Source organism: Parasteatoda tepidariorum, chromosome 3 (assembly GCF_043381705.1).
Source record: "Parasteatoda tepidariorum isolate YZ-2023 chromosome 3, CAS_Ptep_4.0, whole genome shotgun sequence".
NCBI classification, from domain to species: domain Eukaryota; kingdom Metazoa; phylum Arthropoda; class Arachnida; order Araneae; family Theridiidae; genus Parasteatoda; species Parasteatoda tepidariorum.
Window position 1 is genome coordinate 2,787,698 of NC_092206.1, and position 19,896 is coordinate 2,807,593.

Genomic DNA, 19,896 nt, shown 5'->3' on the forward strand with positions numbered 1-19,896 from the left:
GAAAACGAAGAACAATCCTAGAGAGATTAATTTTTTTCTGAAATTTGTAACTGAAAGTAGTATCAAAATTATTATCAATATTACTAAAAATTAATTTTAACAGCGATTTTACTTTTTTATAATTAAAAAAAATTCAACTCATGATTTAAATGTATAGTAGTATTTTAATGAAAATCTTCAGTCAAATGTTTTACGTATACATTCATTGATAATTGCCAACTGAAGGTAATAAATATTGATAGTTTAGGCTAGGTTATTCTTTCTTACTGTTTTTCAGCCTCTAGCCGAAAACGCCGCAAAATAAATGTATAAGAAAAAAAAACATTTCGTAATCATAAAATTGCTTTAAATTCGTACATTTTGTTTTATAACGAAAAATTTATAGCTGAAGGCAATTCGAATAACAATTTAATGAACTATTCATCTAAAAATCAATTACTTTAAGACACTTGCTTTAGGTTCAAAATTAAATAAATGTCCAACTCTATCTAACCCATAGATTTGTTGTAAAGATATCTGATTCAAGTACTTCAAAACTTTTGCTGATCATAAAAAATTCGATTTGTACTATACCAGAGATGGAGAACATTTAGTGTGCTAGATAGTACCGTACGTATTGTACTGCAGGTTTACTGTACATCGTATTTACTGTACATTTCCGCTGCCAAGTGTGCCACTTTTTTTTTTAATATAATCTTTAAACATTGAACTTTGATTTCAAACAATAGAAATGAATAGAGTAACTATTATTGCTGTTTAATCTTTCTCCAAATTTAAATCGAATAAACAGCATAATAAAAATACTTCAGTTAAATATTAAGATAAGGTAAATTATCTTAAACAGCCAAACTTTGTAAAAAAGAAAAAGATAAAAGTGAGTAAAATAATAATAAAAAATTTTAATTTTCGTAACATTAAAATTTAGATGTATCAATACATTTCGAAAAATATTTTTTATGTTCTTATTTAGTAGATAAAAAAAATGGTGTCATCTTTAAAACGTTTCGCTAAATAAGATTTTAAAATAAGATTATAAGATTTCGGAATAAGATTATAAGATTTCGGAATAAGATTTTAAATAATATTATACTGGATGATTTAAAGTTTAAAATTAATAAGGTTGATATTTAACTATGCAATTTTAATGATTTTAGAAAATTAACATTTATTTTTTAAAAAAAGGAAACATTTTCAGTCACTGTTTTGCCCAAATTGGATTTGAACTGGTAAAATTATAAATTTTGTTAACAAAAAAATTTTCAGTATGTTTATTAATAATAATAACATACAATTAACTCAATGATTTCAAATAGAACTTTACATTAATAGGCATTAATAACATAACATTAATAGGGTATCCATTGTTTTTTGTTTTTGTTTTTTATCAAACTTTGAAAGAATTTATCTGCTTGTTTTTTGGATAAATAAACATCACTACATATTCAATACTTTTATGTTAAATGAGTTTATATGCGATATTTAGAAAATCCGGGAAAATACCGAAAAAAGGGGAAAAAATTAATAAAAATCTGGAAAATGAAAGATATAATCTTTTTATCAGCTCACACGATTATACCCGCAAAAAGGAATGCTTTCTAATATTGTATCAATATAGCCGTGTGAGCTGATAAAAAGATTAGATCTTTTATTTTCCGCATTTTATGAATTTTTTTCAATTTTTTTCGGGATTTTTTTCCCGATTTTTGTTATTTCTATAATTATTTTTCTTTTTCCCTTTTTTCATATTTCCCTTTCTTCATTTTCTTTATAATTGTCAATATTGGATCCCAGTCATTTCGTGTGTCGGGGTGGGGAGGGGGGAGGATTGAGAATCGGAACGGTAAGCAGCATCGATTAAGAGCGCCATTAAAGGAAGAAGTCAGTTTTATAAGAAGTAAAGAAAAATGTTAATGAATCTCCTAGTGTCATCATCCAAGATAAAATAAATTTTGTTAAAAGGTGTCGGTCAACAGCCTGCATTCTTTTTTACACACACACTATAACCGTGACCTAAAATAAATAGAGTAGAAAGTGCGCGCGCTCCTACCTACACACACGCACCTCAACACAAGATTCAAAACAACGATAATAAAAAAAGACTATTGAACAATCTATGACATAATTATTCATAAAGAAAACTTTGGATCCATATCTCTATCTAAATTTGGATCTATTATATGTTTATTTTTATCAGAAGGCCAACTGTGTGGTGTTTATTTCTAAGTGTGAAAATAAATGTATAGAAAATTGTTAGATGATAATGTAATATTCGCAGCAGCTCAAAAGTGACGGTGATTTACGTAATTCTGGTCATAAATTTTGATAGCACTAAAATCAGTGGGCTATATTTTTTTATTTTATATTATTTTAGGATTTATATTATAGAGGATTTATATTATTTTTTTATTTTATATTATCCAGTATCAAACATTGCGAGAAATTTTGCTTTCGTAGAGGACTTTTTGTTGGGACTAACCCGCATTTGCGTTACATAGAGAGGAAAACCACGAAAAATTCCCACAGTTAGCCTTACGGGAAGGGGAATCTAATCCATGATCCGTCTACCACTGAAAATATTCTACGTCAGAACTGTGGTGGCAAGCCGGATGCGGAATTCATATAAAAAAAATGTCATTGATGACAAGAAAAACTAATGAGAGCCACTGGTAAAATGTTTAAGGATTTTAACTGTTTACTCAAGTCAAAATTCTTGATAGTCCCATCAAAACATTTTGATGGTTTATGTTGGTTTTAGTGCGATCCATGATACTCCAAAATCATTTGATGGTCACCATCATCCAACATTTTCCATTCTGCGTTCAAGGTGTTTGATATTCCAACAAACTTCCATCATTCCATGATGAAAAATTCTACTTTAATACTATGATGGTTGACCATCAAGAAAAATTTTATTCTCACGGACCAACAATCCGTGATGGTTCCAACAATATATTTCTATGGTGGTTTAAGGGGAATTCTTGTTGGTTCAGCAGAAACAATCATCAAAATTATTTGTTTATTTTCTTATGTTGGCCCATCAAAAATCAGTTTGAATTCTTACATTGGGAGGATGGTGGTTCATGATCGTTACACCATTTGATTTCCAAGATACTATGATGGAAATTTCTGATGGTTCAACTTGAAACCATCAAAACAAGATGATATTCTTATGTTGGCCCATCATAAATCAGTCCAAATTCCATCCTAATTCCTTATCAAAAAAACATAATGGTTCATGATGAAATTATTGATGGTTACCATCAAGATTATGATGGTCCATCAATGGAAAACCATCCAAAATTTTGACCTGGATATAAAAGAGAGGAATAATCGTCGAATAACTTGATGACATTTCAATGGAGTTGATTTCCTTGCAAAATCTACGCTTTTCCAGTGCTTGCCCTGACCTCCAGAGCGATTTCTCCCTTGCCGTATTTCCAAATACTTTGATAAGGACAATTCAGTCATTGAGCATTGTTTCAAAAACGTTTTTAAAACGGTAAAATTTAAATAACAAGAAATATTAACATTAAAAAAAAAATTAAAGTCAATTCCTACTTATAAAGAAAAATTTAATTTAGTTACTTTTTATTAAATAATTACAAACTTTTTTCCTACATAAAAGTAAAATTAATTCATTACATTTAATGAATGAATTAATATTTGAGAAAAACTGTATTAACACCCAGTGCCATAAAAAAATGTATTTGAACTTGAGTGGTTCGAAATTTTGAACAGAATATATAAATATGTATAGGGAGATTGTGAACTAATAGTAGGAATTGGAAGGGGGAAAAACGGAGCATGGTATCAGACAACAATAAAAGTATACATTTGGTGACGTGGACCACACGTGCTACCACATAATTATTGAATTTATCAGACACAGCGAATATAAAATAACTAGGAGGCTTCACCCCCTGCTCGCTAACCCCCGAGAATTGCTACGCAATCCTATGTGGTTCACGCCGTGAACCATGGCTCGCTGCGCTCGCTCGCCAATGAACACAATGTTCTAGCACAAAGACATAATATATTATCATCAAAGACATAGTATTTTATCATCAAAGACATAGTATTGTACTTATGTAGAAGAATTCTACCAATGTTCTTATTGGCTTTTAAAAAAGTATATTAGCTATTTAGATTGTACATGGTGAAAAAATCAAAACATTAGCTAAATAAGAAACATATTAGCAAAATAAATTATCAAATATTGCTTCACTAATATTCTGCATTTTAAAGCGTGAAAATTCAATGCATAAATAAACGCGAAATATAAAAAAATTCAATGCATTCAATACAAACACTTAAACGTTTTTTAGACGTTTAGGTAGCTCCCAGTAGAAAAATATCAATTCAACAGCGGCCTTTTAAAGCATTCTCACTTCAATTAATTAATTAATTCCTAATTGAGTTTAAATTAAATATTGTCATGTTTTTAGTGCATGAATGAACTCGGGGCCCTGGGCCAGGGCCCACTGGGCCCATCCTTAAAAACGGCTCTGCTACGTGCTCTTGCGCGCCGAATCCAATCAATTAAAAATGAAAACTGTTGCCAGCGCGAGAAAAGAAATATCATCGGTTTTATTGATACATACATACATACGTACGTACGTTTTATATAATATAGATAGATTTAAATGTGCGCAATAAACTATTTATTTGTTCAAATAGAGTTAGAAATTATTACTGATGTTATTTTCAAAATATGTGAAAAATTGAATAGCTTATAGTAAAATTTAAAACAATGACTAACACTTAACCCATCAGAAAATTCCATTTCGTTTATCGCTCATCCTTATTTAATCAATGAATCAATAGTTGAAAAAGACTGCATTAACATCAAGTGCCATAGACTACAAGCTCAACAAAATGTATTTGAACTTGAGTGGATTAATAAAAAGTATTTTATTAACGATTGAAACTTTGTCAGCGATTCTCTATAACGGCGGTAGACACATAATTATACGTCCTTCAAATATCCTCAGTAGTTGACGGATCATGGGTTAGAGTCCCCTTTGCGTCAGGCTAACCGTGGGAGGTTCCGGTGGTCTCCCTCTCCAAGTAACGCAAATGCGGGTTAGTTCCATCAAAAAGTCCTCCACGAAGGTAAATTTCACCCAATACTCGATCGAGGAGTTCCCTTGTCTTCTGGATTGGTTCAAAATGACAAGCGTACGCAGTTGTGCATTAGTAGTCAGAAACCAAAAAAAATTGGTTCGACTGTTCAACGACGGTTATAAAATTAAAATAAAATAAATAAAGAGAGACTTTTAAAATTTCTCCTTGTGATTCCTCTTTTTTAATAACCGAAAAAGAATCGAGAACCGCAGCACTATAATATCCTGTTGTTTTTCATTTGACTTTTATTAAAAAACGCGATGCTTACTCATTTGTGGAAATTTATAAATACATCAAAACCACGCACTGATAAATTAGAAACTAAAACCCACGAAAAGAAAGAAAAAAATATTTATATGCATTCGGAGAAAGTTCGAGAAAGAAAGCATTTTAGATGAAGAGTAGTGGGCAGAAGAAAGCCGTTGTCCTAAATCGGGGTCCAAGAGACTGTGCGCTCTATATATATATATATATATAGTTTGTTATGAGAGGATGCTCACTCAAACAGAACTTGTCGTCGGTGATCGTATCTTTCATTAAAGCATCCGTCTCTTATAGGTGTACACTCTTTCGCTCTGCTCAGAACATTAAAAGGTAGGAGCTTTTATTTATTTATTTATTTATTCGTGCCCACAAAAACGTTATGCAAAAATTTATAACAACTAATATTACGCAAAATGTTCAGTAGTTATTATAGTAGTAAAAGAATAATACAGTCAATCCCGCTTAAAGGAATACCATTGGTGCCAGCCAACTCTATTCAAAGAATCGATTAATAGGAAGTGCATTATTCAATCTTAAATTCTTAATTTAAACAATTACATTTAAATCTGTCAGCGTTAGTTGTTAATATCATAAGTTATATCATAAATATAAATGTCATTTAAACAGGGTGCGTAGCCAAATCTTTGAATCAAAAATAAGCACTTTTTAAAAACTTTTCAAGCACTTTACAAAAATTTTCAAGCACTCAAAAAATTCATATTCAATCAATGATATCATTGAAAAACAAAAACTTTTTATAAACAGCTTAAGCGTTAAAAAAAAAAGAAAAGAAAAGAAACGGGCGTAAATCGAAACAATCAGTACTTTCCCACATCACCGAGTGAATTCAACTTGAGCCGGAAAAAAAAGCATAAAGCCGGAAAAAGATTCGGAAAAAAAGCACTTTTTAAAATCGCCAGCTGAAAAAAGCACCTTTAAAAGCTTTTAAAAACGAAATCCCCCAAAAAGCACCTTTAAGTACTTTTTACAAACGCTACGCACCCTGTTTAAAGTTACATAAAATTAAATCTATGCTAATGAAAAATAAAGATTCTATAATATTATTTTACTCTTTCAGAAAAAATTTATAATTGAAGACTGTTTTTATACCCGTTTAATCCGTCAATTTATCAAAATTCGATTTTCCCTTTCAGTTTTTACTAAAACTTTCGTGATTTGCATATTCATTTCGAATTCTTTCGGGGGGAAAAAAGTTTTATCCTTCAAACTTGAGAAATTTCAAATTTATTGGCTATCAGTTTGGGATTTTTTTGAAGTTAATATTTCCAAGATTGACTTATTTTCTCCATTCGAATCAGTTCTTTCTTTTTCGCCCTCATCGTGCAACAACAGTCCCTGACTAAATTTTCAGAAGCACTCTAAGATTTTATGTAAATTCTTAATTATCAGGTGATACTCTATACAGCTTTATTGTTTTTTATGTGACTGTTTGCACTTGTTTACGTTCGTGTATCAATGGGTTAAATTAGGTGATATATAATATAAATTCGACGATGTATTATATCAATATAGAATATTTATTATATGAAGCATTATATTAGTAGATTATAATAATGAGATCAAATGATGAGACGCACTGTAGTGTTTTGACAATTGCATGTTTTGCACGAGTTTATAGGCAATACTTTTATAGTTAAACATACATGTAATGGGTTTTTATTCAGGAGATATTTTATATACTTTCTATTTGTATTTATTTTTAAACGTATTGTATTACAATGTTTACCAATTGATACACTAACGTGAGCAAGTGTAAACCGCCTAAAAACAATAAAGCTGTATAGTATCACTCGATAATTAAGATTTTACATAGAATCTAATAATTTGGCCAGGAACTGTATATTGTATTTTTCTGTCGTTCAGTGGTTTATGTCTATTCAGAACATTCTCTCTCTTTAGGGGGGTGATCCAGTTTTAATGTGGTGCAACGATAGAATATGGCGATGGCAGACAGCATATATGTTGATTATTATTATTCTCACCTTTTGATAGGGTTGCAACAGTATTTCCTGTAAAATGTTAATAAAATGTGGAGCAATGCACAAAACCATCACAGTCGAATCCCGTTTTAGCGAACTCCTAGGCACCGAAGCAATCGCTACGCAATAGCGAACATCCCTTATACCGATAATACGAATTTCAAGATTAACCAAATTAATTTTGTTACATTGGAATTTTTCGCTTAAAAAATAATGAATATTGCATTTAATTACAGTTCTTGATCTATTTGTGTAAAAAATACCAATTCAATATTTTAAAAGCTCACAAAAACATTTAAATTAAAATGAAACAATGGATTTATTATCACTTACTCATCAGAAATGACGTAATTTTTTTCCCCGTACAAATGATTTAGAACCAGTAGAAATTACTAACTTCTCCAAAGTTATGCACATTTTCAAACAAGTGAATTGGAAAGCCAGATGTATTTTTACTTCTTCAAACATGAATGGTTTCAGGGTTGTGTCCCGTTCTAAAACTTTTTTTTTTGGAGCTGCAAAAATATTTAGATTCTGAGATCATTTTGAAGAATGGAAAATGTTTTGATAATGAGAAGAGAAAACAAAAATGAGAATTGTTGCTTATTTTCACCATCGATAAATCGGATTGCGAATTTCATAATATCGATAGTCATTGTTTATGTGGAGATTCGGAAAATATTCGTTACATTAAAATTTTCGCTATTTCGGATTTCGCTAAAATGGGATTTAAAATGGGTATGAATTAGTTAAAAAGTAGTTCGATGGCAGTTTACAGTGGAGGTTGCATTTTCTTTACTGTGCACAAAAAAAATTTAAAAAAAAGAGAAAAAAATTTATGGTTTGAAGATATCCTTTAACACTAAACATACCATACCGATCAAATGGCCGTTTAAGAAATTTTGCATCGAAAATGCGCTTATCGTCTTAACGTTTCTGCACATTTGACTTCATGACTTTTTCTAACAATTATATACAGTTAATAATCTATTATAAGAATTATAATTATAAGAATTATACGAATAATAATAATTAGAAGAAATATGTATGCGGAAAATGTAGAATGGAAACATCCTGTATATGTAAAAAATGAGTTGAGCAATGTATTAAAAATTCTTGTTCTTTGTAATACATAAAAATTGGCAATGTACTATTTTATTTAATTATAAGAAAGTTTTTTTAGTTCATTTTCTTCCTGACATTCATATTTCGTACATTCAATCAACAAATCTGTAGTTCGCGCATTTGACCGGCCATGGTAGAAATAGGTATATACAGTACAGAACCCGTTATCCGGAAATCAGAAAACCGGAAAACCAAAAAACCGGAACGAAATTCGATAAATTTTCCNAACTCCTGGATCAAGTATTGGCAGAAATTTGCCTTCGTAAAATACTTTTTGATGGAACTAACCCGCATTTGCGTTGCGTGGAGAGGAAGACCACGAGAACCTCCCACGGTTAGCCTGACGGCAAGGGGACTCTAACCCATGATCCGTCAACCACTGAGGATATTCCACGTCAGCACTGTGGTCGGTGCAAGCGGGATGCGGAATTCGTGTCAACCAGCTATCGCCGTGATCGAACTCCAGTGCACCTCATTGAAAGGCGAACGCTCTATCCCCTGAGCCATCGCGGCTTGCACGGTGGCTATTGGCGACGGTATGGAAAACATCCCAGACGATGATCAACAGACATGCCATCACAAATTTCGATCATCTGCAGAGAGGATGGCTCTTCCGCTTCGGTAGCTCGACGACCTGAGAGCGAGGTCGAGCACTTTACTGTAGATAAGTTTAACGAGGGCTGATACCGAGCATTCTCGGTCCCTACGTAGGCTGATCCAAGTGGTCACCGGCCCGAATACTGACTGCAGCCAGTGATGCTTGTCTTCTATGTTTTACTGGGAACCGTATATTTACGATCAGTCTACACACATCCTTACAGAAAAGGGAACTTGTGTACACACAACTTATTGTTTTACTCTCATTTCTTTGCTCACTCATTTTGTTTCTATTTATAGATCCAGATATTAAAGCCACCACTATGAAGACGATAAACAAAATACTGGTGTTAATACAGATAGGCTCGTCTGTCTCTGGTCAGTTGCCGGCTTTTTTACAACGTTTCATGCCGAGAATTGCTGGTTACTCTCTACTGACCCCTTCTGCTTCCCATAACTCCCCTTCCTACTTCTCGCCACAACAGTCTTTCGGATCCCTAACTGGTCAAGGATCTTTTGGAAATCCCAACTTAATGAATTTCGGTCCTTACAGTTCGAGTCTTCGATCCCAATTATCAAACTACGGTAATTTACCAATGGCGTCTTCAGCAAACTTCGCAGCATCCTATCCTCAACGGAACATCTATCAAAGCTCGGGATCATCGTTTGCACCCTCCAGCTTCGGACAGTCACCGTATGGATTTTCTTCTAATTTCGGACTCAATCCTGCTTCTTTTGGAGGACACAAACTATCCCCGGGCACTTCACTCACAGATTTTGATGCAGCTGAAAGCTTTGAGGGTGGAGCAGACTTTTTGGATGATTTTCCAGGCTTTTCCAATGCAGACTTCGCAAAAGATCTGAATTTCGCTGGATCGCAGGCGATAAGGTGAGTCATTTTAAATAATCTGCTCAACACTGGAGGAATGCCACAAAATTTACGTTTTTAACACTAAAACATACAAACACTTAATGTATTCTACCATAGCCGGATTCTTGATTGAATGCATGAAATATGGATGTTAGGAAGGAAATAAACAAAACAAAACTTTATTATAATTAAGCAAAATTGTATAGTGCCAATTGTTATGTATTATAAACACAAAAAATAACAATTTTTAATTCATTGCACAACGCATCCTGTACATATATAGGGTGTTTCTATTGTACATTTTCCGCAAACATATTTCTTCTAATTATTATTCTTTTTATAATTCTCCTAATTATTCTTATAATTATAAGAATATATCAGAATTATAATTCTTATAATTAATATTATTTCTTCTAAAAACTTGTACTGTCTTAATTGTTTCGACATTTTTCTGGGTAAAAACTAACCTTACTTAGTTGAAATGAAGTAAAGCTATCAAAATAATTTCATGTGTGAAATTGATTTTTCATTATCACGGATCATTCCAACTCTCTCAAAAAAATTAAAATACTGAGCAACAATTACTATATTTTACACACCATAGTAATTTTCAATGCCAGATCTGCTCAGTTAACTGCTTTTGACTATTAAAAGTTAGGGATCGTTTCAAGTTCTTGAAAGTCTTCGAAGTTCAAAATCAGTGTTCAGCATTGTTGCTACGGAATAAAAGTACATTTATACAGTCATACCATTTAGACGCTCATAAAATTATACTATCAATATTTAAGGTTGAGAATTCCTCCTAACATTTGTTTTATGTGCTTTGTTCCGAAGTTAAACGCAACAAGCAGCTTCAAAATACAGTTAAACCCCGCTACAGTGAACCTTCAAGGGAACGAAATTTCGGTTCGCTATAACCGGGAGTTCTGTATATCCTTACTGCAAACTATTTTAACTAATACTTTTTCCGAACTGTTCTCTTTTATTACACATTCTTTAATTCAATGACCCATAAAAAGAAATACGAAAATGATTAAAAAACAATATGTAGTAACAAAAAAATGAGTTAACTTTTATTTGTCATAACTCTTCGTCTTGTGTACAAAAAAAAATTTAGGAATGCCCGTTATTTAGGAATGGGAAACTAAAAAATGAAGAAATAAAATCAGTTGAAGACAAAAATGTTCGTAATATCCAATTTTATCCAAAAAATAATATTATAAGTGCATAGCAAGGCACGGGAGCTAGCATTTCGTTCACTATATCGGGATTTGACTGTAGTTTGAAAATTATCATTTATCTCATTCACAGACTGCTACCAATCGGTCGTAACTTTGTTAGAAAACAGGGATTCTACTGTTAGTTGACATGCGAACACTCTTCGTAATCTCGAACACTTTGCCTAAAACTTTTAAATCTTCCCTCATAAATACTTTTATCGGGTACTTTACTCACTTAGCTTCTTTTCAAATTAAATTTCCCGAAGTAATAAATTGACACGAGGAGAAACCTGATTGAGGGGGCAAATCACTTAAATTGTTGAGAAGCGTTATCAGTTGCTTGAAAATGTAAAGTATCTTTATGCTAAGAATGAGTAACACTTTTCAACGAAATTGGGAGGAAAATCCGCCCTATTTCTGAACAACCAATCTTGTCGTCTAGTTATAAAGTTTTAACTTTACATTCTAAGGTCAAAATGACAATTCCTCGTAATTGTATATTCTATAGACGAAACACGTCGTACATTTAAGGTCGTTATTCTTGGAATTAATTTTAGTAACATATATATTTCGAGGACCGGAAAGTAATGTCGATTCAGCGCATTAAACATCCGTTAGTCATAAAACCCAATTTTTTTTAATCCATTTTCAATACGGTATTGAAAGGTTGTTACTAAAGAGGGTGAATACGCTAATTAAAAATAAAATCTTGATAAAAATTATCAAATTCACAGATACGACATTACAGGGTTGCCACAGTAAAAAATGAACCAAAATAGTTGCTTTTAGTAGCCTCAAGCATGAAAATAGTTGCCTAAAACAATGAAAATAGTTGCCTGAACAGGAATTAAAATCTATCAAAAATAGTAGCCAAATAACGAAAACTATAGCTTAATTGAAAAATACTATAACTAGGACTGGGTGATGTCAGAAATTTTAAATTGTGATACATCGTCAGTTAGACATCGCGTTAAAATGATGTATCGCGATTTAGCATATGTTCAAAAATTACATATGGGAAATCTTTCAATCAATCACAAATTAATAAAAAGGAATAAATCTAGTACGAAAGAAAATATTAATTCTAAACATATTCTACTATGACTCCAAGCTTTATTTCATTTTTCTTGAATTAAAAATAATTTAAGATTTATTGTTTTAAAAATAACAGTACTGTAACAAAATATTTTACATACATGCAATGAAAATTAAAAGAAAAATAAAAAAAAACGAAAGTGGAAAACAAACCAAAGAAATGTTCACTTTAGAAAAAAACATTTTTTCAAAATTATTTGTTGGAAAAAAAAACATGCTTTTGAAGCACCATTAGACCCTTTTTTATTTAATTATTTAAAATAATAAATGGTAGTATTAACTAATAGTCAAATTCTGTACTTAAGAAATACTTATTTATTATTATTTTCCTTGAAAATAAAATCGACTAAAGATTTATTTGTTTAAAAATGATACTGACTATCTAACAAATTATAAAACAAACAAATATTGAAAGAACTTTAATAAAAAAAAAAATTAAGTACTAATGCCAAATTATTAAAAAAGCGACAAAACATTACTAAACTCTTTAATTAATTAAAAAAAAATTATTTGTTTTTTTTCTCCTTTTTTTTTAAAACTAATAGCCAAATTTTTTAAACTTCGTTTTAATTTTCTCAAAAATAAAAGCAAACTAAATAAATGTAAGCTTTGTTGTAATTTTTTTATAGTTAAAAACGATTGGACATTTATTGGTTTAACAATAATTAAATTATTATACTTACCTACATTTAATAGATTTAAAAAAAAAACGAACTTTTTATAACAAAGTTAAATACGAAATACCCCTATTAAATTGTAGCGCTTAAAATGAAAAACAATAATGGAAAAAAATCAATGAAAATCTTTTTTTATTTTCGTTTCATTGATCTATTGAGTTCAGAACGAAAATTTAAGATAACAGCGATTGTGCAGCAATCGCAAAGTAACCGTAGGTCTACTAAAAATAATTGACAAGAATCGTTAAACCCAGACAGAAAAAAAAATGGTATATCTGATGGTAAGTCTGACTGAAAATAATTTACAAAGAACCTGACAATTATTTCTGACAAAATAAAATGCACAACAATTGCAAAATGACTTGAGTCCCATTGAAAATAATCTTCAAAAAACGTAAAATCTAAAAGACAAAAATGGACATAAAGAAACTGTGCATTGCGTTCTACATAACAACGCTGATCCTCGCACGAAACTGGGATTCAATTCGCTCTTCGTCATTCAACATCACGAAACTAACATCATCTTTATAGCAAAACGCTATCTACATCTCTGCAGCAAGACGAAATTAAAATCGTCTTCGTCAGTGCGGTAACAGCGCTAGCCTAGTCAAGGATCCTTGCATATTAAATAGTTAAACCGCGATTGTAGCCTTATTCCGGCTGTTTAAATCAAATTTCTGATGCATCGCCTAAAACGAAAGTCACTACATCGGCCTACCGATATATGCGTTAAATCGATATTTCGCGATACATCGATTTATCGCCCAGTCCTATCTATGCTCCAATTCTAAATGTATACCTTTTTATATTTGTACAAAAAAGTTTTGTACAAATATAAAAAGGTATACATCTTAGAAAATAGGTACCTAAATAAGAGTCGAATTACAATAAAATATGAATGTTAATAGAAGGAAAAAAACAATTAAAAATAACAAAACTGCCCCTCGGAGAGAAAAAATAACAAGTATATTTTATTAAATCTAATGGAAATTTAAATTTTTGGACATAAATAATTGTATAAAAGTTTGCTTTCTTTTATTAACGTTCTGAAAAGTAACGTTCATTTTATGCGAAAAAAATTCGCCTATTCCTGAAAATAGTTGCTTTTTTAGCCTTTTCAGGCAAAAAAAGTCGCCTAAAGCTGAAAATAGAAGCAAATAGTCGCCTGTGGCAACCCTGCATTACTTTTCCTCTAAAATATAGCATAGTTTTTATACTTATTATGCATTCAATCGAGCGTGATTTGAATTTATTTTAGTTAAAAAATGTTATTGCAAAAACATTTTCTTAAAGTGGAATAAGGCAATTTCAACATTAAGCCAAGGTTAATATAAAGATTTATTTGCTTTCTAAAATGAAATTAATAATTATGATAAAATTAATTATTCGTGTATTTAATGTCGACATTCAATTATTATGTTTTACATTAAAGAATCAGCAAGACCAACATGATTAAGTTTCTTTTTGTTTTTATTTCTTATGAGATGCGTTATACCTCCATTTGAAGCTTAAAAAAAGAAGAAGTAAAAAACTTTTATTTATTTTGATTTTAATAATCATTACATCAGTTTAATCTGATTATTAGTGTTGAAAACACCACTCTGATTGATTAATCTTTGCAAATATTTTTAAATTCATTCAAAATTTAATATCTCGATATATGTAATAAAAAGGGCAAAAATAACGGATGTGTAAATTGATTTTGTTTTTTTAATTTGCAGATACAGGGAGCCATTTTCCGTGAATGATTTTACTCTCAAAAAGAGATCTGGTACTTTGTGATTTGGAAGACAATTGATTCATATGTATTCATATATCAACCATTTGTAAATAAATCATTTTGTTTAATATGCTTGCAGTTTTAATATTTAGGCATATACAGAGTATCTGCAACATTTTAGATTTTCAAATTCATGACTTCACGATGTTACTATTTTCTCCGACAAAAACACAACGATAAATTTAAAAAAGCATTATAATAACATTAATTGAAATGATAGGTATAACCAAAACTCTGCATCTTCATATTTATTGATTTCAAACTTAAAAAAACAGAGTAAAGAAAGAGTTGAAGCAATAAAGTAGCTAAAAAAATTACAAAAGCAAATAAATTTTCTTCTCTTTTCTGCAGAATTATAGTCTAAAGATACTTTTCTTGTTGATCGGAAAGAAAAGAAATATTAGTCATTTTTCTGTTCTCATTTTGGAATTAAAAAAATTCGCCAATGACTGGTTTGCTTCAGCTAGATTTTGAAATTGATAAAATAAAAAAAATAATGACTAAAATTTTGAAATCACAGAAGTTGAAAAGATAATTCGTTCTAGAAATTTTTTTTCTTCATTTTTTTGAAAGAGCGCCATTTTTTAAAGAACATTATAAAACATTTAATATTTCAATAAAAAATGACTGGGTGGAGATTTTATTACACATTCAGATATTCGGAACACCATGAAATGGGGGGGGGGGTATATTTCATTTAAAAATTTGATTTTTTAACTACCAAAATCCATGATTTCTGGAGAGAAAAAATAGTTTAAACCATAGCATTTCATAACAAAATCTGTTCAATACCGAAATTCAGGACTTCTTCTCCATTGTCTAAGTTACCACCTTATAATTTATTTGCATTTGTATATTTTAAAATTTTCTTTTCAGTATTCGAAACTTTATGGACTACTGTCGGTCTGTCTGAATTCACTTTTTTTTGCACTTGAAATTAGTAATGAAGGGGAAAGAGTATTTGCGACGAAAATTTTCTTACGCGGTATAGTGTCCTCTTAAAATAGTTTATATCATTACAAAAGTTAGAAAATGGTTTTTAATGGCTACACAACAAAAAAATCACTATCATCATTACTTTCGATGTAATATTCAACTTCATCGGCGTCTGAATCAGACATAGCCAAAAAAGAATCGGCGGAATCTAATCGACGGATACTAAACGAGAAACTCTGTCTTTGTTAATCAATCCAAGTGTCTGTTTATCTGAGCAACACTCACATTTTCCCTCCTTCAACCGAAGTCGAAATCAGTGAAAAAACTAGGGCTACTAATGCCATCTATTAGGAAAATAGTGAATGAAGTAACCTAAAGTAGAAACGAATCAGTTCGATTATCACAAACTGCACATAGTAGTTGCTGTACTGCATTCGGGTGACACTGGCAAGGGGTTAAAGAGCAGCTTTTTCTTCTTTTTCAATATTAAAAAATACCTCCCCCCCCCACAAGTCTTTTTTTTTTTTTTTAATTCATGCAGAGGGGAAGCTCCAGAAGCGGGCTTTTTAAAAAAAAATAAAATATATAAACATTTGGGGCTTCGACAAGGCGCGTAGCCAAATTTTTCAACCAAAAGTAAGCACCTTTTAAGCATTTTTCAAGCACTCAAAAAAAAAAATTTTAAGCACTTTAAAAATATTATAATTTGGCAGAGTGGTCAAGTTTTTGACAATTAGTCAAAAACCCAAAATGTTGGTGTAAGGATATTACCTTATATATAAGAAGTATTTTTAAATTATCAATTCAAAAAACTAACTAAATCCTGAAATTCATAATATCTTGTGTAATGCAGCAAAGTTGCACATGAGAATGGAAGAATCGCTCTGAATCCAGCTCAGTGTACGCACATGCGGACCCATAAGCATTTCATCAAACACGTAAAAACGGAAGGAGTTTTCGTATGCTACGGACCACTGAAATAGATTGGGGTTGAATGAATTATGAAAACGCTAAATAGAACAATGTCAATTGCATAATTCGTGGCGAAAATAAATAGGGTAAAGAAAATATATTTCATTTTGGAAAATGGAAAAATAAAGCAACTCCCTATGAAAAAAGCACCTTAAAGGACTTTTTAAAAACGCTACTCACCCTGTTAGATAATAAGAGTTATGAAAAGAATGAATGGGCGGAGAGTTTTAAAAAGAAAATGTATGAAGGATGGGACTTTTTATTTCAATCCATGCCATATAAATTATTAGAACATCTCAAACAGTAAAAATATTAAACCACAAATATACCAATGATATTTTGAAACACACACAATATTCTATGGCACAGTTGTGTGAATACATTCAACAAATCAAATCCACCACTCATTAAAATTCCACTTTTTTTTTTTTTTTTAGAAAAATGAGAAGAAAAAAAAAACAAGTATATATTAATCTTCCAAACACTTGTGTAGATGTTAAAATTTTTATTGAAATAAAGAACTCATGATTTACCATATTCATAAAGGAATTACAGCTAATTGTAGTTACAAGTATTTTTTGGAGGGAGAGGATTTTCAGAAAATAAAAGCATATAACACTCACTAATTGTCTTTAGATGGGTTTTGAAAAACAGAAATATTCCATTGTTTGATTAGAGACACAAATAACAGGACAGATATCAATGACTTAAATTATTTTTGCAATCTTTTCCTCTTTATGAAGGATGTAAAACTTTTGAATATTTTAATAAAAATGACGTCACTCGTACGAGTTGTTTTCTCATTGTGCCTATAAATTTTAGATTTCAAATAAACTATAGCAATTTTATCACGTTCATTATATTCTTAAATATATATCGTTTAAGGAATGAATAATCCTCACATTCATTTTTGATCATTAGATTCTTTTTTAAAAAAATGCGAAGATTAAAATGTTCCTTAAAAAACTTTTATTAAATCGAGTGAAACTGTCAAAATGAAGCGGAGCTCACAACTACGTTTTTCAAAGTTGATTATTAGTATGCATATAAAATTATACAACACAAAAGGAATTTGTTTTTTTATTAATAACAGTACTCATGAATAGTGTCACATAATAGGGCAAAGAAGATTTGTACCTATTAACAGTACTCATAAATAGTGTCATATAATAAGACAAGTAAGACTTCCTGGCCAAACATACGAGTGCTCGAGGAATTAAGTCATCAATGTCTGTGCCAAACAATACACATAATCTACAACCCAATAGAATGACATGTAAGACAAAAAAAAAAAAATTAATGCTAAATACTGAGGTTAGATTAAAACATTAACAAAATATATTGACAATTATTAAAGCATGCATGCATATTATATATATGTATGAGTATGTATACATATATATGCACTCAGTAAATGCAATCAAAAGGAATAGTAAATACAATAATTCTTTAAATAGTCAATTTTAAATAATGAAGTGGAATCTGTATACAAACACAAACATGCAACTTAATAAAAACATTCTATCATTAATTAAAATTCAGGGGGGTAAAACAAATATTTTACATTTAACATATACAAGTAAATGATTACTACCGACAATTTACAGATCGATTGAAGAAATTTCTTTGTTAAGAACCTTGCAAATATTTACAAGATGTAAAATTATATATTATATATTTAGCAAGCATTTCACACAAATATATAAATGAAAAGGCATATCAAAACAAAAAATAATTTATGACAAGACATGATGGGTTACAGTTACTAATTTTAAAAAATATGGGTGCTTGATTTTACAGTGCTTTCCTAAAATAGGAGTAGCAACTCCAACTTAAAACAGCATTCTTAATGAGTGCATACAGCATTTTGTCTGTGCTGCATATACTGGGTACATAAAAAGTTGGACAACAGATTATTTCTAGTTGAAATGACCATAAAATAGCTATTCTTAAAATAATCACGATTGTAGCATAGAATGAAAGAGAGAAACAATCACGTAGTGGCCAAAATCAATCTTTAAAATTGCGAGACATTTTATTCAAATCACAATGGCTCTAAGTGGCTAACAAGCACTTAGCAGTCAGCATAAAATCGAAAAATAAAAACAGTAGATTTAACAAAATGACACTCAATTTAAAATGGCGGTTCCGTTTCTGATGGATATTAACTAGATTTGAACATTTGTTTTAGTATTATACTCTTCAATTCATAACTTTGATAAGTTATAGTTGTAATTTATTTTTGGACGACATTCAAAATTTCGAGATAATTTTTTTCTTTAAATTGAATTTAAACTTTAACAAAAAATGATTACATTTAAAAGAAAAAAAATAGATTATGTATATATATTGCTTATCGACATACCACTGACTATCTGAATTTTTAAAAAACAAGTTTTTTTTTCTTCAAAAAAGAAATCTCTCGATGAGATTTTTTTGTATTAACTTTTCCCAGTTTAGGTAATTTTCTGAAATTGTTTCATTAAATGAAGGAAAACTGGTAACATTTAAAGAAGTTGAGACCCATGCTGGTAAAAACTGACATCTTGGAAAACAAATTTTTTTTTTTTTTTTAAAAAAAAGTAAATAAATAATGAACTTCTTTTAAATTATAGGCATCAAAAAACAAAAATGTGTTGTTTTTTTTTTAAATAAAAATATGAACTGAATTTCTACTTAAGTCAAAAGGAAAATATCTGCAAAATTTAAGACAAATTGGCCCCTATAAAATCACACAAGCTAAAGAAACACTCTTTTCATTTGTAAATAAAGACTAATCTTTTCATACACCGGTAATCACACCGGAGAGTTCTTTATTAACCGGTTATAAATTCATCCCGTATTCAGTGATTGTTTCTCCTTAAAAAAAACCTTGATGATTTCTTAAATGCCAATTATATATTTGTTCAAATTTTTTTTTTCATCGCACGATTATTAAAGAACAGCATTCTTTTATAGAATTCCCTTCATGTTGTTAATTGCTGGTTCAAAATTCAATTGCATATTTTCAAAGAAATTGTCAAATAATATTTTTTTTTTATAATTTATACATTCTTATTCATAAAATTGAGAAAAAAAGGTGGAGGATAATTAGAATATTAAAAAACTTTTCTTTCAATAAACATAGTAGTGTCAAGATATAACAAAGAGTATTACATGGACACTCAATGCAAGTTATATTACTTCGACAACAAATAATATCACAAAATGTAACATATCCTACTGATTTTATTAG

General features: G+C 30.2%; 1 protein-coding gene across 1 annotated transcript; it reads left to right on the top strand.

Annotated features, from left to right (window-relative positions):
• Positions 1–5,584: 5,584 nt before the first annotated feature.
• LOC107456602 (uncharacterized) lies at positions 5,585–14,815 on the top strand. The gene is made up of 3 exons (XM_016074510.3): positions 5,585–5,718; positions 9,411–9,999; positions 14,695–14,815. The coding sequence occupies exons 2-3, from the start codon at positions 9,434–9,436 to the stop codon at positions 14,753–14,755; spliced, it is 627 nt and encodes a 208-aa protein (XP_015929996.2). The 5' UTR covers positions 5,585–5,718; positions 9,411–9,433; the 3' UTR covers positions 14,756–14,815.
• The last annotated feature ends 5,081 nt before the right edge of the window (positions 14,816–19,896 follow it).

Excerpts from the sequence above, each read along its gene's own strand:
- LOC107456602 (XM_016074510.3), top strand. The coding sequence starts at position 9,434 with ATGAAGACGATAAACAAAATACTGGTGTTAATACAGATAGGCTCGTCT. Across the intron at positions 10,000-14,694 it reads GCTGGATCGCAGGCGATAAG|ATACAGGGAGCCATTTTCCG; the intron begins GTGAGTCATTTT and ends TTTAATTTGCAG.